At 36.7% G+C, this 22,575-nt stretch overlaps 1 protein-coding gene across 1 annotated transcript in view; it reads left to right on the forward strand.

The window, feature by feature from the left end:
- The window catches only part of LOC126347864 (uncharacterized), a 124,185-nt gene that overhangs the window by 100,623 nt on the left and 987 nt on the right, over positions 1-22,575 (forward strand). Inside the window, exons 6-7 of the mRNA XM_050002308.1 lie at positions 3,916-4,191; positions 18,607-18,834. Of these exons, the coding sequence (XP_049858265.1) occupies positions 3,916-4,191; positions 18,607-18,834 (504 nt within the window). The remainder of the gene's footprint in view (positions 1-3,915; positions 4,192-18,606; positions 18,835-22,575) is intronic.

The following is a 22,575-nucleotide window of genomic DNA, read 5'->3' on the forward strand; positions in this document are numbered from 1 at the left end:
CAGAGGTAGTATCTTCAGACTTTTAAAAATGGTCCACAGGAATCCCTGCACTTAGCTCCCTTTATCACTCTGATAATCTTTTTCTGTATTTTAACTTTTTTTAAAAAAATTATAGACTCCCCACCAGAAATTATTCTGTACATCAGCAATGATTGTACACTACCATGGTACATTGTTGCCAACTATTAGCAGCTTATATTTTGAGTGAGAATCCTAACAGTATATGTAAGTGTGTTCAGTTTTTCACTTAGAGTTTTAAGATGCTTCTCCCACTCCTTAATATGTACGCCTAAAAATTTTGTATGTTCACAATTGAGACATATTTTTCCTTCATTGATGAAAACAGGGTTTGCAGGATGGTGGTTTTGTATGGTGTGAAAGTTAACTATAACAGTTTTTTCAGAATTAATGATGAGCCACTGTACTAAACTGTGCATAACTGACACTGCAGTTTCCTACAGATTTTCTTCACTGTTTGATTGAATCAGAATATTAGTGCCATTTGCAAGGAGTTTTGTGGTTCCATTGTGTATTTTATCAGCCAAGTCATTTACACACAGCATAAATAGAACAGATCCCAGAACTGACCTTCTGGGTCTTCCTACTTGAATTTTTGCTCATTACTGCAAAAACTAGAATTTTTTGTCTTCAGTGTCTTTTCATTTTATTTTCATAATCTATTGTTGATTGTTGAGATACAAATGGATCCACCTTTCAGACTGTCCTCTAATTTCATGATTACTTAAGTTATGGAAAAGAATGTCATGATCATTAACATCAAAGGCTTTACAAAGATCAAGAAATATCCCAGATACCTGTTGCTTTTCATCCACTGCTGTTAGTATTTCATTCAAAAAGACAAAAATTGCAGACTAGGTTGACTTTCCACCAGCTCTGAACCCATGTTGTGAGTCATTTATCAGTCTTTCTTTATTTAAAAAAGCTGTTAACCTCCTAAGAAACATTTTTCCATGAATGTGTTGAATCCTGACAAAACTGAAACTGGCCTATCCTTAGCAGCTTCAAATTTTGCACAATTCTTATGCAGAGGTGTTACTATTGCACTTTTTAGACTATTTGGAAATGTGCCACTCTTACTCTGTCTGCTTGTGTTCCACAATATATTTTGCACTAGCTCTGATGATAGCATCTGGTATCTCATAAGTACCCACTGGCTGTTCATTAAACAATCCTTTTATAATTTTTGATTCCTCGGGGTGTCACTGGATACATAAATAATGTATTTGCATGAATTTTTTGATCTGACTGTACTCCCTTACAGTATAGTTGTTTGTCAAGATGCGAATTTTCAATTGCTGTGCTATGTTTGAGAAATAATGATTGAAAGTGCTAGTCATTTGTCTAGGATCAGTTAGTTTACTGTTATTCACAATCAGCTTATATTAGTGTGTGAACTAGCAACCATTTCTCTTCTTATGATTTGTCAGGTTTCTTTAGTTTTGCTCGTGGAATTAGAGAGTAGTTTGTCATTTTATATATTTTTTAAAAACAACTTATGTTTGTATTTGTTTGTATCTTTTGAAATAGGCAGTAATGTTTGTTTTTGAAAAGAGTTAAATGTAGTGTTTTCTTGGGAAAAGCTATTTTTAAAAGACTAAAATGGGGCCATAACCTTATCACAGTTTTCATTGGTATCATTACTGTTGTATACATCATACCAGTTTTCACATTTCAGGAGGAATCAAAAATATTCCAAACTAGATAGCTACTACTGATAGCTTATTATTTGTTTGATTACAATGGCATTTTCAAAGAAAATATTTATCTACATCTGCAAACACTGAATCCATTTTAAATACACTATTACTTGTCATGCCGCTTTTCATGAACACTGCTGCTAGCCATGCATTTAGCACAGCTTTTCAATTCCTTGGTCAAGATACTCTGATAATTTCTACAACAAATAGCTGATGAAACATGTTTTCAATTTTCTTTTCTAATGATATGGATTCCCAATTCCTTGTGTTATGTATTGTGGAAGCTTGTTGTATATGTTCCCACCAGAGCTCATAACTCAATTTTAACTTCAGATAAGGATGCAAAATCTACATCAAAATTAATTTTGTATCAAGTACTGTGAGTATGTAAATCACTGTTCATCTGAAACTGATTTTTATTGTCAGCAACAAAAACCATTAAGGAATAAATATATTGGGAAGTGAATGTAAGAATACCAAGATTCTTAAAAAGGTTTTTGTAAGGTGTACAGTTTATTTACCTTACACATTATACTTACTGCCAACTTCTGCTGAATAAGCACTCTGTTTACTGCATGTGCACTGCCTCAGAAGATAATTCCAAGAGACAACAATGAGCATAAGTAAGTGAAATAAGCCTTGTCTTTAGGCTAACATAGTGAGAGATGTTACTAAGGGCATAACACCAATTTAACTACTTATCCAGCTGGACTGCAGGAAATTTTACACACTGTGCTTCATTCAGTGTGCAATCATTAATTTCTACTCTTGGTGCAGACAAGTCATTACTGCTCATCTGAACTTGCATAATATGAACCATCATAAAATTAAAATTAAACTGTTGGCTGTGAACCAGTTGTAGGCCAGTTCCATTATCATTTGAGCAGTGTCTGCTAAGGCTTAGTTTAGATGCTTGATTGATAGGTTTGTTTATTTATTTAAATTTTCTTTGCATGGACCCATCACAATGATGGCTTTTCCAAGTATCAGAAATAAAAATATGACAAATTACACTTACAAATTATGTTTCACACTACAGCTACTGCATCTTATGTCTGTTTCATACATTTATTACTCTACAGCTTATCTGATACTGGTTAATGTCACAATCACTGCTTTAAAATTCAGGAAAGATTTTAATTTTGAGTTGAAAATTACTCTCCACCCAGGTCCATAAAGAGTGTGGTAGTTTGTTAAACCACATCACACCTTTGATGTGTGGGCTTCCATGTGCAATTTTTAAAGTTGTTCTTTTCTAGAAATACTTCATTTTTATCCTAGTATTATGATAATGTACAACACTGCTCTTCATAACTTCCATTGGGTGACTCTTCAAAATGTAAATAATTTAAATATGTATAAGGAATATATCTAGTGTTAGGCATTTGTTCTGCACAAACACCACAACATGATTCTTTATGGCCATGTACAAATTTTATTGCTCTTTTCTGGAACTAAAATATTCTTTTTAAATGTACTTTCACTGCACAGCCCTATACTTCAATTCTGTAATTATGAAAGGAGTAAATTGTTTCATAGTACACTAATGTTACTGTTTGGTTAAGAACTATTCTTCTGAGTTGCCTAAGAAAGTATAAGACATTGCTAACTTTTGGAGGCCTGACTGCACAAAGACTGACCATTTAGCCAAAGTGGCCTACCAGAAGTAATGCAGTATGGTAAATCCATAACTGAAATATAATATTCTAATTTATTAGGTGTTATTGATAAAAACACAAACTACAAGTCACATGTCAAATATCATATTAATTTTTAAGTTCTACAATTTTTGCATTATATGTGTATCACATTTTGTAGTTGACTTAATTTTCCTATTTCCATTCACTAATATCTTACAGCATCATATTTAGGGTAATTTGTCACTGAGAAAAAAAGTGTTTGTAGCTTAGATGTGTGTAATGCGGATAATAATTGTTGTCCATTTTGAAAGCTCTTGCAGACACAGGGTATTTTGCAAGACTGCATGTAATACAATAGTCAACTAAATTACATTTGAACTGAATTAGTGTAAAAAGAAAATATTTATGAATTCCTGTCACTATTGACATAACAATGTAGACTGCATTATATAATATGTAGAGTAGAATGTGTTGTATATGGTGTTTAATGCTTGTAAATGAGTATCCTAATTCTCTAATATCAGTTATGCTGCACATATATCAATTACGCTGCACAGGTTCAGTCACTTGCATTGGTGCCACCAATAGTAGCACTGATTTCATATCATCCAAGTGTAGCCAACTACGACTTATCAAGTGTTCGACGTGTGGGATGTGGAGCTGCTCCTCTAGGCTCTGACCTACAGGAAGCTTTCAAGAAACGCCTCCCCAGTGTTGAAGAAATTACTCAAGCTTATGGACTCACAGAAGCCACACTTATGGTTACTAGAATTCCTCCTGGTAAAAATAAGATGGGCTCATCAGGAGTGGCGGCACCTGGCATTGAAGTAAAGGTAAATATTATTCTTAGAATAGTAACTTTAATGCAGTGATAATACACTTACAGAACACACTAACATATGTTTATTTATATTTTCAGACTTTTGGCCTGTAATATTATAAAAGCTTTAGGAATATCATTGATGATTGTTCATTTTTAGGGAATAATCATTTTGTTCATTAGTTACTTTATATTCTGGCTGGTTCATCACTGTTAAGACTCTCTCACTTGTAACATTAGTTCATAATTATATGATTAACATTATGACAAGCTGGTCAAGCAGCCAATACACTATTCCATGGTGAGCGAGTCTGACATTTTGCTGAAAAAGTGGTGTGAAGGGTGTCAGTGAGGAGGTAGTCAGCACATGATGAAATTTTGTGGTAGAGCATAGGACTCTCTTGGTGGCTGCTTAATCATCTGCTACCACAAGATACAGACAATTTTTCAGGTTCAGGGATATCTGTATGCAGTCCATTTAAGGAACCAAAGTTTATTACTCAAAATTTATAATCTTACTCTCACTAGATTGCCAGCACTCAGTTAATTCATAAAGAGTAATTGTCGCTTTCAGTTAAACACAGCTTGTTAGCTTGAGTAATTAGGCTTTTGTGGACTGTTATTCCACAGCTGACAAGAAATTGGCATACAGTCTTTGATGGCAGGATGCCTTCCTCTTTTAGTATACTATTCATGCGGCTTGTCTGTAATGTGCAATGCTTCCACAGCTACATTTACACATATGATGTCCAGGAGGACTTAATGTAGGTGTAAGTGAATCCTATGATCTGCTTCCCAGGTGGGGCTGATGAGTTATCTGAGTGCATTTAGTTTAAATGTACAGTTTCGCTTTAGCTGATGTGTGGTAGACATATCTGGTAACAAGTAGGAGGCTGAGGAAGCAGCGTTGCTCAGCTATACCTACAGCATCAGTAGAATTCAGGGAAATGATATAATTAGTTGTTCTGAAGTGCGTATATTGGCTTTTAGAAGGAATCATCCAGAATCCAAACTTGAAGCCAAATTTTGTTCTTTGTAGATGCCTCCCATTACCTGGCTTTCAGTGGCAGCTACCATTCATGAAGGACTAAAGTGTAGATACATTACAGTTGCATCTAGTTAACTGTCTCTTACTTCCTCTGGATGGCACATTACAAGATCCACCAAGCCCTTTGATTCCCCAGCTTCCTTTTTTTCCCAGTGTTTTTACCTGATCTACTAAATTCAACAATTATTTTTTAGTTAGGGCAGCCACAGCTTAGATTATACATTTTTGCTGGGAAGAAATTTCAAAAAATTCTCCTACACAATCTTAAAAAAAATCCTTTAAAAATCATTTTCAGGGTGTATATGTCTCAAGACAATCAGGAAATCTGAGAAAATCCAGGATTTTCTATTTAGCTCTGGGAATTTTCCATTGTTTTAATTTGCAGGTAAATTTTTATAATTTTGGTGGTAAGAACTAATACTCTAACAAAGAATTTTACTTTAGCCCGCTAACGCAGAATAATATTGTGGCAATGAAACATAAAAAAAAATAAAAAACCATAATAAAATTAAGATGCAAAGAAAATGTACCATTTAGAACACACACTATGCATCACAGCCCAAAACATATACAGTCACAACAATGCTGTTCATTTTTTGTTGTACTATGGGGCAGCAGCACTCCACGTGGCCAGAAAGCTACATTTCTGAATATAATGTTGGATGAATGTGAATAGAATCATTTATATTGATTGTAATATAGTTTTTACAATGGGGAGCATATCTACTGACATAAAAATTGACAACAACTATGAAGTAACACAACATTTATTTTTCTTTAGTTTCCCAAGGACAATGGGAAGTATGAAATGGTACTTTGCTGAAAAGTTTATTTAGGATTCTCTTGTAACCTGCAAATATACAGGGTGTTACAAAAAGGTACGGCCAAGCTTTCAGAAAATATCCCTCACACCCAAATAAAGAAAAGATGTTATGTGGACATGTGTCCGGAAACGCTTAATTTCCATGTTAGAGCTCATTTTAGTTTCATCAGTATGTACTGTACTTCCCCGATTCACCGCCAGTTGGCCCAATTGAAGAAAGGTAATGTTGACTTCAGTGCTTGTGTTAACTTGCGATTCATTGTTCTACAGTACTAGTATCAAGCGCATCAGTACGTAGCATCAATAGGTTAGTGTTCATCGCGAACGTGGTTTTGCAGTCAGTGCAATGTTTACAAATACGGAGTTGGCAGATGCCCTTTTGATGTATGGACTAGCACGGGGCAATAGCCGTGGCACAGTACGTTTGTATCGAGTCAGGTTTCCAGAATGAAGGTATCCGAACAGGAAGATGTTCGAAGCAATTGATTGGCGTTTTAGGGAGCACGGAACATTCCAGCCTATGACTCGCGACTGGGGAAGACCTAGAACGACGAGGACACCTGCAATGGACGAGGCAATTCTTTGTGCAGTTGAAACCTTAATGTCAGCGTCAGAAAAGTTGCTGCTGTACAAGGTAACGTTGACCATGTCACTGTATGGAGAGTGCTATGGGAGAACCAGTTGTTTCTGTACCATGTACAGCATGCCCAGGCACTATCAGCACCTGATTGGCCTCCACGGGTACACTTCTGTGAACGGTTCATCCAACAATGTGCTAATCCTCATTTCAGTGCATATGTTCTCTTTACGGATGAGGCTTCATTCCAACGTGATGAAATTGTAAATTTGCACAATCAACGTGTGTGGGCTGATGAGAATCCACACGCAATTGTGCAATCACATCATCAACACAGATTTTCTGTGAATGTTTGGGCAGGCACTGTCGGTGATGTCTCGATTGGGCCCCATGTTCTTCCACCTACGCTCAATGGAGCACGTTATCATGATTTCATACGGGATACTTTACCCGTGCTGCTAGAACATGTGCCTTTACAAGTACGACACAACTTGTGGTTCATGCACGATGGAGCTCCTCCACATTTCAGTCAAAGTGTTCGTACACTTCTCAACAACAGATTCAGTGACCGATGGATTGGTAGAGGCGGACCAATTCCATGGCCTCCATGCTCTCTTGACCTCAACCCTCTTTACTTTCATTTATGGGGGCATTTGAAAGCTCTTGTCTACGCAACCCTGGTACCAAATGTAGAAACTCTTCATGCTCATATTGTGGATGGCTGTAATACAATATGCCATTCTCCAGGGTTGCATCATCACATCAGGGATTCCATGTGACGGAGGGTGGCTGCATGTATCCTCACTACACTAATGGAGGACATTTTGAGCATTTCCTGTAACAAAGTGTTTGAAGTCAAGCTGGTATGTTCTGTTGCTGTGTGTTTCCATTCCATGATTAATGTGATTTGAAGAGAAGTAATAAAATGAGCTCTAACATGGAAAGTAAGCGTTTCCGGACACATGTCCACATAACATATTTTCTTTCTTTGTGTGTGAGGAATGTTTCCTGAAAGTTTGGCCGTACCTTTTTGTGACACCCTGTATAATGAAGAATTTTGTTTTCCTTTAAGAACTTCAAGTGGCTAGTAAACAGTAGAAGAACTGACCTTTTGCAGAAAGACTTCGTCTACTATTCAACAATGCAAAGTTTTCTTCACTGGATTTTCAGTCAAATGACAATAAAATGTCAGATGTAATAAAACTGTTTTCTAACACAGAATGAACCACTCTCAGTACTGTAGCTACACTGGAGACACAAACAGCAAAAGTCTTAAACAGATTCACTTTTGATACAAAAGCAGCTACATTCACAAAAATATTTGTGCTTTGGAAAGTTGAATGAATTGTAAGAATGTGCAAAAATACGCAGTGTACATGTTGCAGCATGTCAAAGATCTTTCCAAAATATGTTTTATTTGCTACGTTACACTTGATAAAGTAACGGTAAGTTCTACGCAGGTGTATAATACTAAGGACTGATAAGTTTTATAGCTCCAAGGGAAAGTATTCTATCACTTAACATGAGAAACATGTATTTTCACACAGGAAAAGTGTATTTTTAACCGAAAAATCTGGGAATCATTTTTTCTTGTCTGTGTATACATTCTGATTTAAAAATTCTTTGAGAATGAATGAAAATTCAAGGTGCATTAGCTGTTTACAGGTACCCTTAATAAACAACATAACTGGTTTCACACTCTTATATGTGCATATTCATGTGATAATCTGTACTGAACACAAAAAATGATTTTATAAAATGCCGTTAATAAATGGCATGTAATAGTGAGAAAGAAGAACAGGTTTTTAGTCACACTTTTTCATTTCACAAGGATAGTCAGATTGTACAATGTTGCAGCAAACTGATTAAGTGTGTAACCTCTTAAAATGTTGATCATTGGATGGCTAAACTGGGAATTAATACACCATAAGATAAATGTCAAAATCATCAAAACTCATGTTCCAATAAAGCATCTAGGGAACAAGAGCAAATCCCTACAAATTAGAACATACAGGGCAGAAACAGTGGTAATGGATGCACATACTCTAGTAAAATATGTAGGAAATGAGAGCGGATGACTGCAAATTAAAACATATAGGGCAGAAACAGTTGTAACAGGCTACATGTAGTGCAAGATGTCACTCACCAAAGCTCCAATACAATAGAATCAAGATTTAAAAAGTTGACACCTTATTAAACATCCTGTAGGTCTATAGTGCAGTCCACATTAAATGAGGAGTGCAGTTAAAGCATACTAGATCTCTGCCAGATGGATAAAATCATAGTTCATGTAGATTGCCTACAGATAAACATTAACCAAAATACGTTTTTAACCAACGGTAGTCAAGTATAAATAGGGAGAAAATGGGGGAGCGTGACCACTTTTTAAGAGGGAAGAACTGATAAGATAAAGTTTTTGAAAAAGTACCTATAAAACGGTACTGAGGCAATGGGGAAGGAACTACAAAAGTTTAAAGTGGTCATCTGGTGATAGGTTCTTGCACCATCGTATTAAGAGTCCTTCCTCTATGGCATCTATTGCAGTGGGCTGATGTGACAGTCGCACAGTAGAAGAGGTCACAGAGAGGTAGTAACACGAGCTGAATGTGGATGAGACAGGCATGGCTCGAAGGAAGATGAAGCATCTACAAGATGCATAGGGCATGGTAAACAAAATGTCATTTACTCAGTAAACATCTGAAAATTGGTAATCTTATTACAGGATTTAATAATAAATGTAAGACATGTAGTAATAGAAAGTGGTGGATGAAAAGCACTGAGGTGGTTAAATAAATCAATTTGGAAGTATAAAAAGCATGAATAAAATATATTTAAAATATTTTTAAAAAATTATTTGATGCTTCCCTACTAAGGAGGCTGTGAAACAGCAATACACATTCAGTGCACAAGCTGTGAAGGTGGTCTATTGGGGAAAATTAGCCAAAAGGTTTCAGTGTTTCAGCACAGTTTGGTTGTTCCAGGTGTGGATAGATGACTGCTTCAAATATCTCATATGAACTTCTTCTAAAAAGTTTCAGGTGCCTCCTTTTTTTAGAAATAATATTTCAAAATTATTCCCCATACTAGAAGTTGAGTGTCCTGTTTTGCACTAATGTGAAATAATGGCAGACTTAGAGTTGGTCAACCTTAAACGCTCTTTAAAATGTACATCAAAACAACATCCAATTTGTGCAATATACAGGGTGCTTCCAAACGAATATACAGGTTTTACAGTTTTGTAGAATTTATTGCATTTAACTTGTTGTTGTTGTCTTCAATCCTGAGACTGGTTTGATGCAGCTCTCCATGCTACTCTATCCTGTGCAAGCTTCTTCATCTCCCAGTATCTACTGCAACCTACATCCTTCTGAATCTGCTTAGTGTAGTCATCTCTTGGTCTCCCTCTACGATTTTTACCCTCCACGCTGCCCTCTAATACTAAATTGGTGATCCCTTGGTGCCTCATAACATGTCCTACCAACCGATCCGTTCTTCTTGTCAAGTTGTGCCACAAGCTCCTCTTCTCCCCAATTCTATTCAATACTTCCTCATTAGTTATGTGATCAACCCATCTAATCTTCAGCATTCTTCTGTAGCACCACATTTCGAAAGCTTCTTGTCTAAGTTATTTATCGTCCACGTTTCACTTCCATACATGGCTACACTCCATACAAATACTTTGAGAAACGACTTCCTGACACTTAAATCAATACTCGATGTTAACAAATTTCTGTTCTTAAGAAACGCTTTCCTTGCCATTGCCAGTCTACATTTTATATCCTCTCTACTTTGACCATCATCCGTTATTTTGCTCCCCAAATAGCAAAACTCCTTTACTACTTTAAGTGTGTCATTTCCTAATCTAATTCCCTCAGCATCGCCCGACTTAATTCGACTACATTCCATTATCCTCGTTTTGCATTTGTTGATGTTCATCTTATACCCTCCTTTCAAGACACTGTCCGTTCCATTCAACTGCTCTTCAAAGTCCTTTGCTGTCTCTGACAGAATTACAATGTGATCAGCGAACCTCAAAGTTTTTATTTCTTCTCCATGGATTTTAATACCTACTCTGAACTTTTCTTTTGTTTCCTTTATTGCTTGCTGAATATACAGATTGAATAACATCGGGGATAGGCTACAACCCTGTCTCACTCCCTTCCCAATCACTGCTTCCCTTTCATACCCCTCGACTCTTATAACTGCCATCTGCTTTCTGTACAAATTGTAAATAGTCTTTCGCTCTCTGTATTTTACCCCTGCCACCTTCAGAATTTGAAAGAGAGTATTTGAATCAACATTGTCAAAAGCTTTCTCTAAGTCTATAAATGCTAGAAACATAGGTTTGCCTTTCCTTAATCTTTCTTGCCTCACGTGTTCCAACATTTCTACAGAATCCAAACTGATCTTCCCTGAAATCGGCTTCCATCAGTTTTTCCATTTATCTGTAAAGAATTCGCGTTAGTATTTTGCAGCTGTGACTTATTAAACTGATATTTCAGTAATTTTCACATCTGTCAACACCTGCTTTCTTTGGGATTGGGATTATTATATTCTTCTTGAAGTCTAGAGGGTATTTCGCCTGTCTCATACATCTTGCTCACCAGATGATAGAGTTTTGTCAGGACTGGCTCTCCCAAGGTTGTCAGTAGTTCTAATGGAATGTTGTCTACTCCGGGGGCCTTGTTTCGACTCAGGTCTATCAGTGCTCTGTCAAACTCTTCACGCAATATCATATCTCCCATTTCATCTTCATCTACATCCTCTTCCATTTCCATAATATTGTCCTCAAGTACATTGCCCTTGTATAGGCCCTCTATATACTCCTTCCACCTTTCTGCTTTCCCTTCTTTGCTTAGAACTGGGTTTCCATCTGAGCTCTTGATATTCATGCCAGTGGTTCTCCTTTCTCCAAAGGTCTCTTTAATTTTCCTGTAGGCAGTATCTATCTTACCCCTAGTGAGATAAGCCTCTACATCCTTACTTTTGTCCTCTAGCCATCCCTGCTTAGACATTTTGCACTTCCTGTCGATCTCATTTTTGAGACATTTGTATTCCTTTTTGCCTGCTTCATTTACTGCATTTTTATATTTTCTCCTTTCATCAATTAAATTCAATATTTCTTCTGTTACCCAAGGTTTTCTACTAGCCCTCGTCTTTTTACCTATTTGATTCTCTGCTGCCTTCACTACTTCATACCTCAAAGCTACCCATTCTTCTTCTACTACATTTCTTTCCCCCATTCCTGCCAATTGTTCCATTATGCTCTCCCTGAAACTCTGTACAACCTCTGGTTCTTTCAGATTATCCAGGTCCCATCTCCTTAAATTCCCACCTTTTTGCAGTTTCTTCAGTTTTAACCTACAGTTCATCAACAACAGATTGTGGTCAGAGTCCACATCTGCCCCTGGAAATTTCTTACAATTTAAAACCTGGATCCTAAATCTCTGTCTTACCATTATATAATCTATCTGATACCTTTTAGTATCTCCAGGGTTCTTCCATTTAGCATTTAACTTACAACTATAAATAATACATCTAATGAAAGAGTGACTCAAACAGTTTTGTCTGAATACCTGTGTGCAAAGGGAAGAGTATGGAATGACCAAGAGTGACTTAAGAATGTGTTGAATGAGGGAGACTTTCAAGAGTAGCCCTCAGGAAACAGTTTGGAAAGATAGTTGTGAATTATCAATTCCAGTGACATCTGTGTGGGGACTTTTAAGGAGATACTTACAGTTATTCCTTATCATCTGTTGCTGTTGCAAGCTCCAAAGCCTATAGACAGTGGTTGTGTGCCAACTTTGCGTTCCTTATCGTCTGTTGCTGTTGCAAGCTCTAAAGCCTGTAGACAGTGGATGTGTGCCAACTTTGCAAGCAAAATGTTGCTGCATGATGATGTAGATTTTCTGGATCATACCACCTTCAGCACATAACTAATGAGGAGGTACTGAATAGAATTGGGGAGAAGGGAAGTTTATGGCACAATTTGGCTAGAAGAAGGGATCGGTTGATAGGACATGTTCTGAGGCATCAAGGGATCACCAATTTAGTACTGGAGGGCAGCATGGAAGGTAAAAATCGTAGAGGGAGACCAAGAGATGAATACACTAAGCAGATTCAGAAGGATGTGGGCTGTAGTAGGTACTGGGAGATGAAGAAGCTTGCACAGGATAGAGTAGCATGGAGAGCTGCGTTAAACCAGTCTCAGGACTGAAGAGTGAGCCTCCATTAAATTGAATGTTTAATGTGGCATATCCTGTTAGAAAGTTTATAGGTCTTTCTTCCTTGGTGAAGCAACTGTAAATGGTGTTTCTTATCTTGATGCACTGGAACTATGGCTCTTTCCTCAATTGGAAATGATGAACTGCAGAACTTTATTTGGCAGCTAGCTGGTGTCCTGCCTCACTGGCATAAATCAGTACACAACTGGTTAAATGGCATTGCACCATACTGCATGATTAGATGCATGGAGCTGAATGACAGAGCTTGTTTTGCATGATCCTCGCATGATGTGACTCCATTTTTACCTTTTGGGGATCATAAAGGATCATGTATAAGGGCCTTGCTACAAGCTGATCCACCCAATTTTAGAAACAGCATAGTTGCAACAATTACACCAGAGACACTTATCAAGGTTTGGGAAGAACTTACCTGCTGACTCAATGTGTGATGAATGGTTCTCACATTGAACACTTGTCAGGAAAGCCGTTTGAGTTACTATTTCATTTGATGTATTCTTTACAACAGTAAGTAGAATGTAATAAACACTACAAAGCCTTAAAACCTGTATATTCATTTTGAAACATTCGTACTTATGCACACAATCATCACAAGTAATTTACAAGACTCTTGTCCCCTATAGTGATTAAAATTTGAATGTTCCTTATGTTTTATCTGGCACCTACAGTTTAGGAAATTAAAAAAAGCCAGAACAATATCTTTCCTCTTAAGTTGTTTGCCCATCTGCTCTTAATATGGAATTCTATGATAATTTAGTTCCTTGTTTCTCCAATTGACTGGTGAACAAAATTAATAGGGAAATTCTAAAACAGACAAAATCTACCCATCCTGCCACTTCACTAGGAAGCACTGCTTCATCTACAACTATGTTACCAGCCGATCAAGGCAACATTAACTAATCTACCACAGAATTTCACATTTCAGTAAATTATCAGAGTGGATGAAAAATCAACTTAAGGGGAAAAATAATGTTCAGCTTTTCTTATCTTTGATAACATAGGGGCCAGTTACAAACATAAAGAACATTTGAATTTTAGCCATTACTTGCAACAATTGTCCACATAAGTATTGGGACAAATGGGGCATGGTTTTAATGTTATGTTTCAAAGGAGCATTTTAGTTTGGCCAACTCTAAATCTGCCATTAGTTTGCATTAGCATGAAGCAGGATACCCAGTTTCTCATATGTAGAATAATTTTAAAATATCATTTATGGAAAACAAAGGAAACACATTAAACATTTTAGAAAAAGTACAGATTATGAGATATTTGAAGCAGTTGCCCATCCACGCCTGGAATAACCAAACTGAACTTCCCCAACTGACCACCTTCACAACTTACATGCTGGATGGGTATTATCGTTTTACAGTCTGCTTAATATAGAAGCATCAAATAATTAAAAAAAAATATATTTTTAAATATGTTTTATTCATGCTATTTATACTTCCAAATTCATTTATTTAAGCACCAAAGTGCTTCTCATGTACCACATACTATTACAACATAATTTATATTTATTGTTAAATCTGGTAAATGAGTCCCAATTTTTCAGATGTTTATCGAGTGAATAACATTCTGTTTTCCATACCTCTTCATATCTTGCACATGCCTTGTTTCCCTTCATGCCACACCTGCCTGGTCCAAATTCAGTTTGTATTAGTACCTCTCTATGACCTCTTCTACTGTGCAACTGTCACTATAGCCCACTGTAATGGATACCATATAAGAAGGACTCTCAGTAGCCTGGTGCAAGAACATGTCACTGGATGACCACTTTAAACTTTCATAGTTCCTTTGCTATTGTCTTAGCACAGTTTTATAGGCAATTTTTCAAAAAAAATTATTAACAGTTCTTCTGTGTTAACAAGTGCTTGCTTGCTGCCCCATTTTCTCCCTATTTATGCTGAGCTACAGTGGTTTAAAACATTTTTTGGTTCATGCTTGTCTGTAGGTGATGTACATGAACAATGGTTTTATCCACTCATTGGATATCTATTATATGCTAACTGCACTCCTCCTTTAATGTGGATTGTACTTTAGAAGTACAGTTAATAAGAAATCAACTTTTCTACCATGGGTCTATTGTAACACTGCTTTGGTGAGTGACGTCTTTCCTAAATGGTGTCGTTACCACTGTTGCTGCCCTATATATTTTGATTTGTAATGGTCTGCTCTCATTCCTTAGGTATTTTATTGGAGCTTGAGCAACCATTTCCACTGTTTCTAATATGCAGTGATTCACTCTTGTTCCATAGATACTTTATTGGAGCAAGATTTTTACCACTTTCAACATTTACCTTATGGTGTATAAATTCTAAGTTTAGCCCATTCAGTGATCAACCTTTTAAGAGATTAAGCAATTAACTGGCTTACAACTTGAATGTTAGGACATCGTACATTCTCTCTAGCCTTATGAAGTGACAAGTTGTGACTAAAAACTTGATCCATTTTCTTACTATTATACACAAAGTATTAACAGCATTTAACAAAAACATTTTTTGTATTCAATACAGATTATCACCTGAAGATGCACCTATAATTGCATGAAACTGATTGTGTTGCCTAATGAAGAAAGCTGTTGTACAGCTAATGTTGAGAATTTTTGGAAATCCCTTCATAGTAACAATTTCAACAATGTTGACCACTGCACAACATTCCCATCTAGTTGATCGATACAAATCTACCACTATATCTTTCAACCTGTATCATGTGAAGTTTTCGCTTAAAATGCTGTAGAAACAACACTGTTATGCTCTTCACCTGGTGGTTTAAATGTGGGGGAAATGATGTGCACTACTTACAACATTCTATGTTATGCAAGTGGTACATTCTTCCCAGTATATGGTTCAGCTACATTTCTCTGAAAATTTTTACACATTCATTCATGACATGAAAATTTACTTACACCATTACCCAAGGCAATAAAGCCTCTCTCACAGCCTACCTATCATAATTGTAGAAGCAGTGCAAGTTCATTGAGCATTCTTAATGGCAATCCATGGCACAGATGGCATATGGAATCACCTATCTGTAGCTTGCTGGAAGCAAGGCTAATGGCTACTAAAGTATCTAGTTCTTAATTTAATTGCTTAGGGCCTTCCCAATTGCAATTTTTCTAAAGTAACATATTTGATTCTTGCCAGTGGGCAATGAGTCACTGAAGCTAGAGAAATACCAACCCTTGGCCTCAATACATTTTGCTAGCATACAAGTAAAATAGGTACTGGGTCATAGCCTTTAACTTCAATGGAGTATGATTAAAATGAACTGGACACCAAAATATTACTTATACAATAATAAAAGTTGTCTCAGCTTTACGCATTCTCCAACTAAGATTGGTGCTTGAAAATTTAAGTTGTATTCCAATTTTAAAGGTCAGGTTTCTAACACTCTTTCGGGTTTTATATCAGAAAATTAAATTTTCCACTATAGCTTGGAAAATAATTAATATCTTCACAAATGACTTTTAGGACAATGTTTTAATGTACAAACAAGCATGTTCTGCCAATTGGACACTGTTAGCAGCACCATTAAAGTTAGCAGAAAAAGTAAAATATCTAAAATAATACTTTATAAAAGTAAGTCAGAATTGATATTATTTACTTTCACATACACTATCTGATCAAAAGTGTGATTCATCACTTCAAATAACTCATTTCCAGTCATCCACTGTCCAGTAGTGTCACTCTTTACACTATCTCAAGTGTTATGTAGAACTGACTACAGAAATGTGTGGCTTATGAGGACTGCTTGGTCATTGGAGCTCATTCTTTTAAACCCCCTGTGCACAATCATTATGACAGCTGGTAGCCTTTTGGAACTCATGAGTGATTCCTTCCACTGATTACATACAATTTTTTACAGCGGCCTTCCAGAATGTTTTACAGTCCCTGTGTGCCAGTACTTGAGGTTTGCATGGTGTTTGATTAGCTGTGATTGTTCCTTTGTGTTTCCACTTCACAATCACATCACCAACAGTTAACCTGGGCAACTCCAAAACAGCTGAAATGTCCTTCATAAGGTTGTTACTTGGGTGACATCCAACAACTAGTCCACATTCAAATTCAGTGAGCTTCTAATGGTCAATTCCACATTACATAAGGATGTCTGGATACTTTTGATCATATAGTATAGATATGTAATGAATGATATAAAAATTCTTGTGTGTTATTATTGTACAATCCCTCCCACAAAGAAATTTGCCATTCATAGCATTGGGTACCGATTACAGCCAATAGAAGGCTCACATTCAATGCATTTAAGGCTCATTAACATCTCCATAGCACATAAATCCCATACTTGATTCCCGACGTAACCACCTACTTAAATTTCAGGAAATATTTTGAAGAAAATTAAGTACTATTTTTGGAGCAAGTATGTTATATAAGAAATATGTTAATTAAATTAAATTAATTTTCAATAAAACTTTTCTTTCATACTTAATTTAAAAATTGCCTTAAAGATTACATTAAATCAATGAAAAAATGTAATTTAGTTATGATCTATTTTTTCAAAAACTTAACAGTTATTTCCATCTTTAACTTTTTCCTTAAAAATTTATGCAAAGAGAGACTTTCTGCAAATGAATGTGTTTTGCATATCAGGCACAGGAGATCACAGCTTTTTATGTATGAGAGTTTTAATTTGTTGTATGAGTCAATCCTCTGTTATTAGTAATAAGCTGAATTGAAAATTATTTAATTTGAAAGTTCTTAAGCAAAGTTATGGTAATTTAGAAAATGACACAAGAAATAATTTTGAGAAAATGTCACTTGCCCAACACTATACTCTTATAAAAAGAAACACTATTCTTTATACTTACCATTATTACACATATAAAAATATTTTAATTGGTGCTTCAATTTTTTTTCGCCAATTTCCTTTGAATAGAGTATTAATGCAAGACTTCATATGTTGATGCTTCCCTTCACATTTTTTGGTAGCTCTCAGTTCTTACATTGATTCCTAGCATTCTTTTCTTAAAATATTTAGTATATAGAACTTTGTCTGGTAACTTGGCAGAGTTGGCAAGCATGTGGATATCATTCTTAAGTATTTTAGGTCTGAGTCTGTGATTTACCTTTTTCTCATATCTGATTTACATTTGTGTCTGTACGAGATACTGCTGCCTCTTGAGTGACTGGTGTGCACTGCAACAAGGTCAAGTGCATTTTAAAAAATAGAAAAATATTCAAATAGGCCACTGAGAGTTTCATTATTGAAATGTTGTGGTATGGTAAATAGCTGCACTGTGTGCTATTTTAACAGATCATAAATAGTCATTTAGCATGCAATCATGCAATACTAATGGACTGTAACAACTAAGGTACATATCTCAACACAGTTACTAATTTGGTGAGAGTACTTGACTGTAGAAACACAACAATGCCGTAAAAGATCATCAGTAAATGATTAGGTGAGTACCTTCAGTAATAGAAACTTCTGTTTTTATGTTTTTTGCCTTTCACTTTTTCCTGAACTGATGTAATTCATACCCATACTTTTTTGTGCTGATAGTACAACTGTAAGATATTTCTAGAACCAATTTCTGGATATGATTTCAATGTCTAGTGCAGCTGATGTCAAATGTATTCGCAACCGCAACAAAATTTTGTAATAGTACAAAAGTTACAGATTGTCACTAATGTCTGATGTAATAATAATAATAATAATAATAATAATAATAATAATAATAATAACAATAATAAAATTTTCTGTAACTGATCATGGTATTTCAGGTTATTGACACAGAAACCGGTCGCTCACTAGGCCCTTATAAACAAGGAGAAATCCTGTGCCGTGGTTCATCTATAATGAAAGGCTATATTGGAGATGAAAAAGCAACAGCTGCAACCATAGATAGTGATGGCTGGTTACATACTGGAGATGTTGGCTACTATGACAATGATGGGTATTTCTTCATCGTTGATCGCATCAAAGAACTTATCAAATACAAAGGATTTCAGGTAAGACAGAAATGTTGAATTTTGAACACAATATTTGTTCCATATGTCCATAAGCTCTCCCTTTACATGAACATAATGACAGACACTCTGAAACCTGAAACGTGAAGAACTTAGTATGATAAATTTATTCATGCATAGGCTCTACTTTTATTTGTAATCCAGATGGAGACCATGGAAATTTAAACACATTATTTCAATTACGATCCCCTTTCTCAAAGTTCCAAATTTCATGTAAATTAAAAGGGATGTGAAACTGCACATGCATCTCTATAACAGATATGGTGGTGATTCCTCACTTATATTGACACAAATCAAACACCACAATACATATGGCAACAGCACATATGAGCTAGGATTCAGTTTCTATCCATGAATATATTTTGATATGATGCACATACCCTGACGAGCCAAAACATTATGTTCATTTGTTTAATACCATGTTGGTTCTCCTTTTGAAAACTATAAAGCAGAGATTTCCTGTGACATGGATTTGACAAGTCTTTGGTAGGTATCTGGAGTATGCATCAGACGTACCCTGGTCACAGAATTCCTGTAAACTAAGGGTTGGTGGTTTTTGAACATGGAGTTGGTGACCAATTGAATCCCAGAAGTATTCTGTCAGGTTTAGGTGAGTACTGTTGACTTTAGATTAGGTGAATTTGCTGGGCAATACAGCAATGAAGATACACTATTGTGCTCCTCAAACCACTGTAGCACACTTCTGGTCTTGTGGCATGGACAGTTATTCCACTGAATGATCCCATTGGTATCAGGGAAGACATAAATTATGAAGGGATGCAGGCAGTCTGTCATAATATTCATGTATTCACAGCTGTGATGGTGCTTTCAGTTACTAGTGCAGCTCCCACAGAGCCCAAGGGAATGTCCGCCATAGTGTGATATTGTCCCCACCAGCGTGCACTCATAGTGTGGTGCACGTTTCAAGCAGCCATTCACCTGAATGACAAAGAATCCCGACACAGACATTGATCTGATGTAACAAGAAAAGTGATTCAGCTGACCAGGCTACACAATTTCATTGCTCCACAGTCCAATGTTGCAATTATAATTGATGATGTCACTGGGTCACCATGAGAATATGTAGTAGGGATTATTGCTGCTGAACACCACGTTCCACAATGTGCACTATATGGTGTGCTCTGAAACACTTTTACTGGCACCAGCATTATAATGTGTAAACAAATCTGCCGTAGATAACTGCCTGTATCACTTTACATGAGCAGTCAAACCTTGACATTTTGTGATGAGGTATGGATGTCAAATAGCTTGTCATTCTTCAACTGCTTTTCATAGACACTCACAACATCAGCATGTGAACAGCCAAACAGCTTCCCAGGTGCCAAGCCATAACAACTTGGTCTTTGTCAAAGTCATTTATGAATGTGTATTATCCCATATGCTGCCCCTATCATCGCTAGAATGATTCCCCATTCATCATTGTTCTACTTATACAATTTTCTTATTACATCACATTCCAACAGCACCACCAAGCAGCATTCAGTCTCATGGTGGGCAATAGTCATAACGTTTTGGCTCATCAGTGTACAGGGTGTATTTGAAATGATTATAAAAAATGAGAACATTTCATATAGCAAGCCATGTCCGCATCCCTTAGCATATGGTGCTAGGTGTCATTGAACAGGGTCACACACTGCCAAGAGGGTAGGCACACAGCATGCCATCAGAGCCATCATGGTAGCAGGTCTGCAGGTCAACATTTCCAATGTATTTGTGGCATCAAGATAAATGAGAAGTCGGGGTGAAGATTTGTAACTTTTGTTTGAAGACAGTTACAAAAAGTGCTCAGAATTATAGAATTATGCCCTCTTGCTTGAACGCACACCATGCAATGATGCTGAAGTGACTGTCACACTCTTTCAAACACTCCTGCCAAAGTGGAAATTGCATTGGAGGCTGCCAAAATGAGCACTATCAGCTCTTCAATAATCTAAATGGGTGTTTCATAGACAACAGATTTCAGGTGGCCCCACAAGAAAAAATCAATGGGCATCAAGACGGGAGAACGTGCTGGCCATGCCACCAGCCCACTGCGCCCTGTCAGTTTCTCACCAAAGGTTTCATACAAATGAATCCACACTTCATGTGCAAAGCACACAGGTGCACCATTGTGTTGGTACCAAATTCACTGTTGCACATTGAGTTGAACATATTCCAACAATTCTGGCAAAGTTTCTCGTAAAAAGATTAAAGATTAAGTATCTGTTTGCAATCAGTTGCCAGGGGAGCTTGTATAGACTGACCAGGTTATTGCCTACCAAGCCAGCCCAAACATTGACAGTGAAGCGACCTTGATGACCATGAACAAAGAGAGTGTGCAAATTTTCCCATACCCACACATGTTGATTTTGGCTGTTAAACATACCTTCTCATGTAAAGAATACCTCATTCATAAAAAGTACATGGTTTGGAAAGTCTGGTTGACAGTACACCTTTGCAAAAACCACTGTCAGAATTCAGTTCGAGGAGGAAAATAATCTGGGTTAAGGGTGTGAATCTTCTGAAGGTGACAGGAGTGCAAATCACATTCATGCTACACACACCAAATTGTGGAATGGCTTCCACCCATTTCCCACGCAATGTATCATGAGCTTGCTGAGGCTGTGTTTTCCAACTCTTTTTCTTCAAGCCCTGTTGTACACACTGTGTGTTGACAACCGCATCCATCTGGCCTTTGCCCCTGTAACACAAAATGAATACACTGGCTTTCAAAGTAGGTCTTAAACACACATGTGCCATTATGAGATTGTGCCAGTGGATAATGTACCGCAAGTGAACCTTTCCCTTAAAGGGACGTGTAGATGGCAGTAAATTTGTGTGGATGTGGCACTCGATGACTTCAAAACCGCTGAACATACAAATGTTGGGCAGCATGAGCATTTCCATCTGCCAACCCATAACCACAGTGCATGTCTGCTTTTACCTCCCAAGACTAACACTCCATGTCCTGTCCACTCCACACAGTAATAAACACAAGAGGGTTCCCATTTGATAAGAAACTGACACAAGGGGAACCAGACTCCGCAGTGTGCACAGTTGCTGCCTTCTCTGAAACACATATCAAACAGGCATTTGCACAGTCAAAGTAACATGTTCACATCCCAGTAAAGGGCAGAAAATGCATAGTGTTGTCCCACCTGGAATATCTACAACTATGCTGACTAGAGTGTCTGCAAATACAGGTCATAAAACATCAACATTATGTCACTTTTACCTCAGTGTCACAAATAAATTGAAATCATTGCCCTGCAGACCTGTTATCATGAAGGCTCAGATGATATTTTGTGTGTCTAACCTCTAGGTGCCGTGTGAAGCTGTTCAATGATGACTATTGCTGTACACTAAGGGATACAGGCTTCGGTTGCTACCAGCCCTCTTATTTTCTGCACTCATTTCAGATAAGCACTGTATATTCAATATATGTGCTGTTACTATGAGATAAAGTGAATCCCATTAGGAAATAGTAAATAATACCACAATCCCCTATTTTATCAATGTACAAAAATTAAATGAAAATATTAGTAAGCCTGGAATTACTATACACAATATCTTCTTACTATTTTACTGCTTCATTTATGAAACATGCCAGATGTTAGGGTCATTTGTGTAAATGGGAAAATGTCTATCATTTAAAAACATAATTTTGCACTAGTTTAAATAAAGCAGACCCCAAATATATGATGCAGCTACTACGCCTGCTTC

Source organism: Schistocerca gregaria, chromosome 1 (assembly GCF_023897955.1).
Source record: "Schistocerca gregaria isolate iqSchGreg1 chromosome 1, iqSchGreg1.2, whole genome shotgun sequence".
Taxonomy (NCBI): Eukaryota; Metazoa; Arthropoda; class Insecta; order Orthoptera; family Acrididae; genus Schistocerca; species Schistocerca gregaria.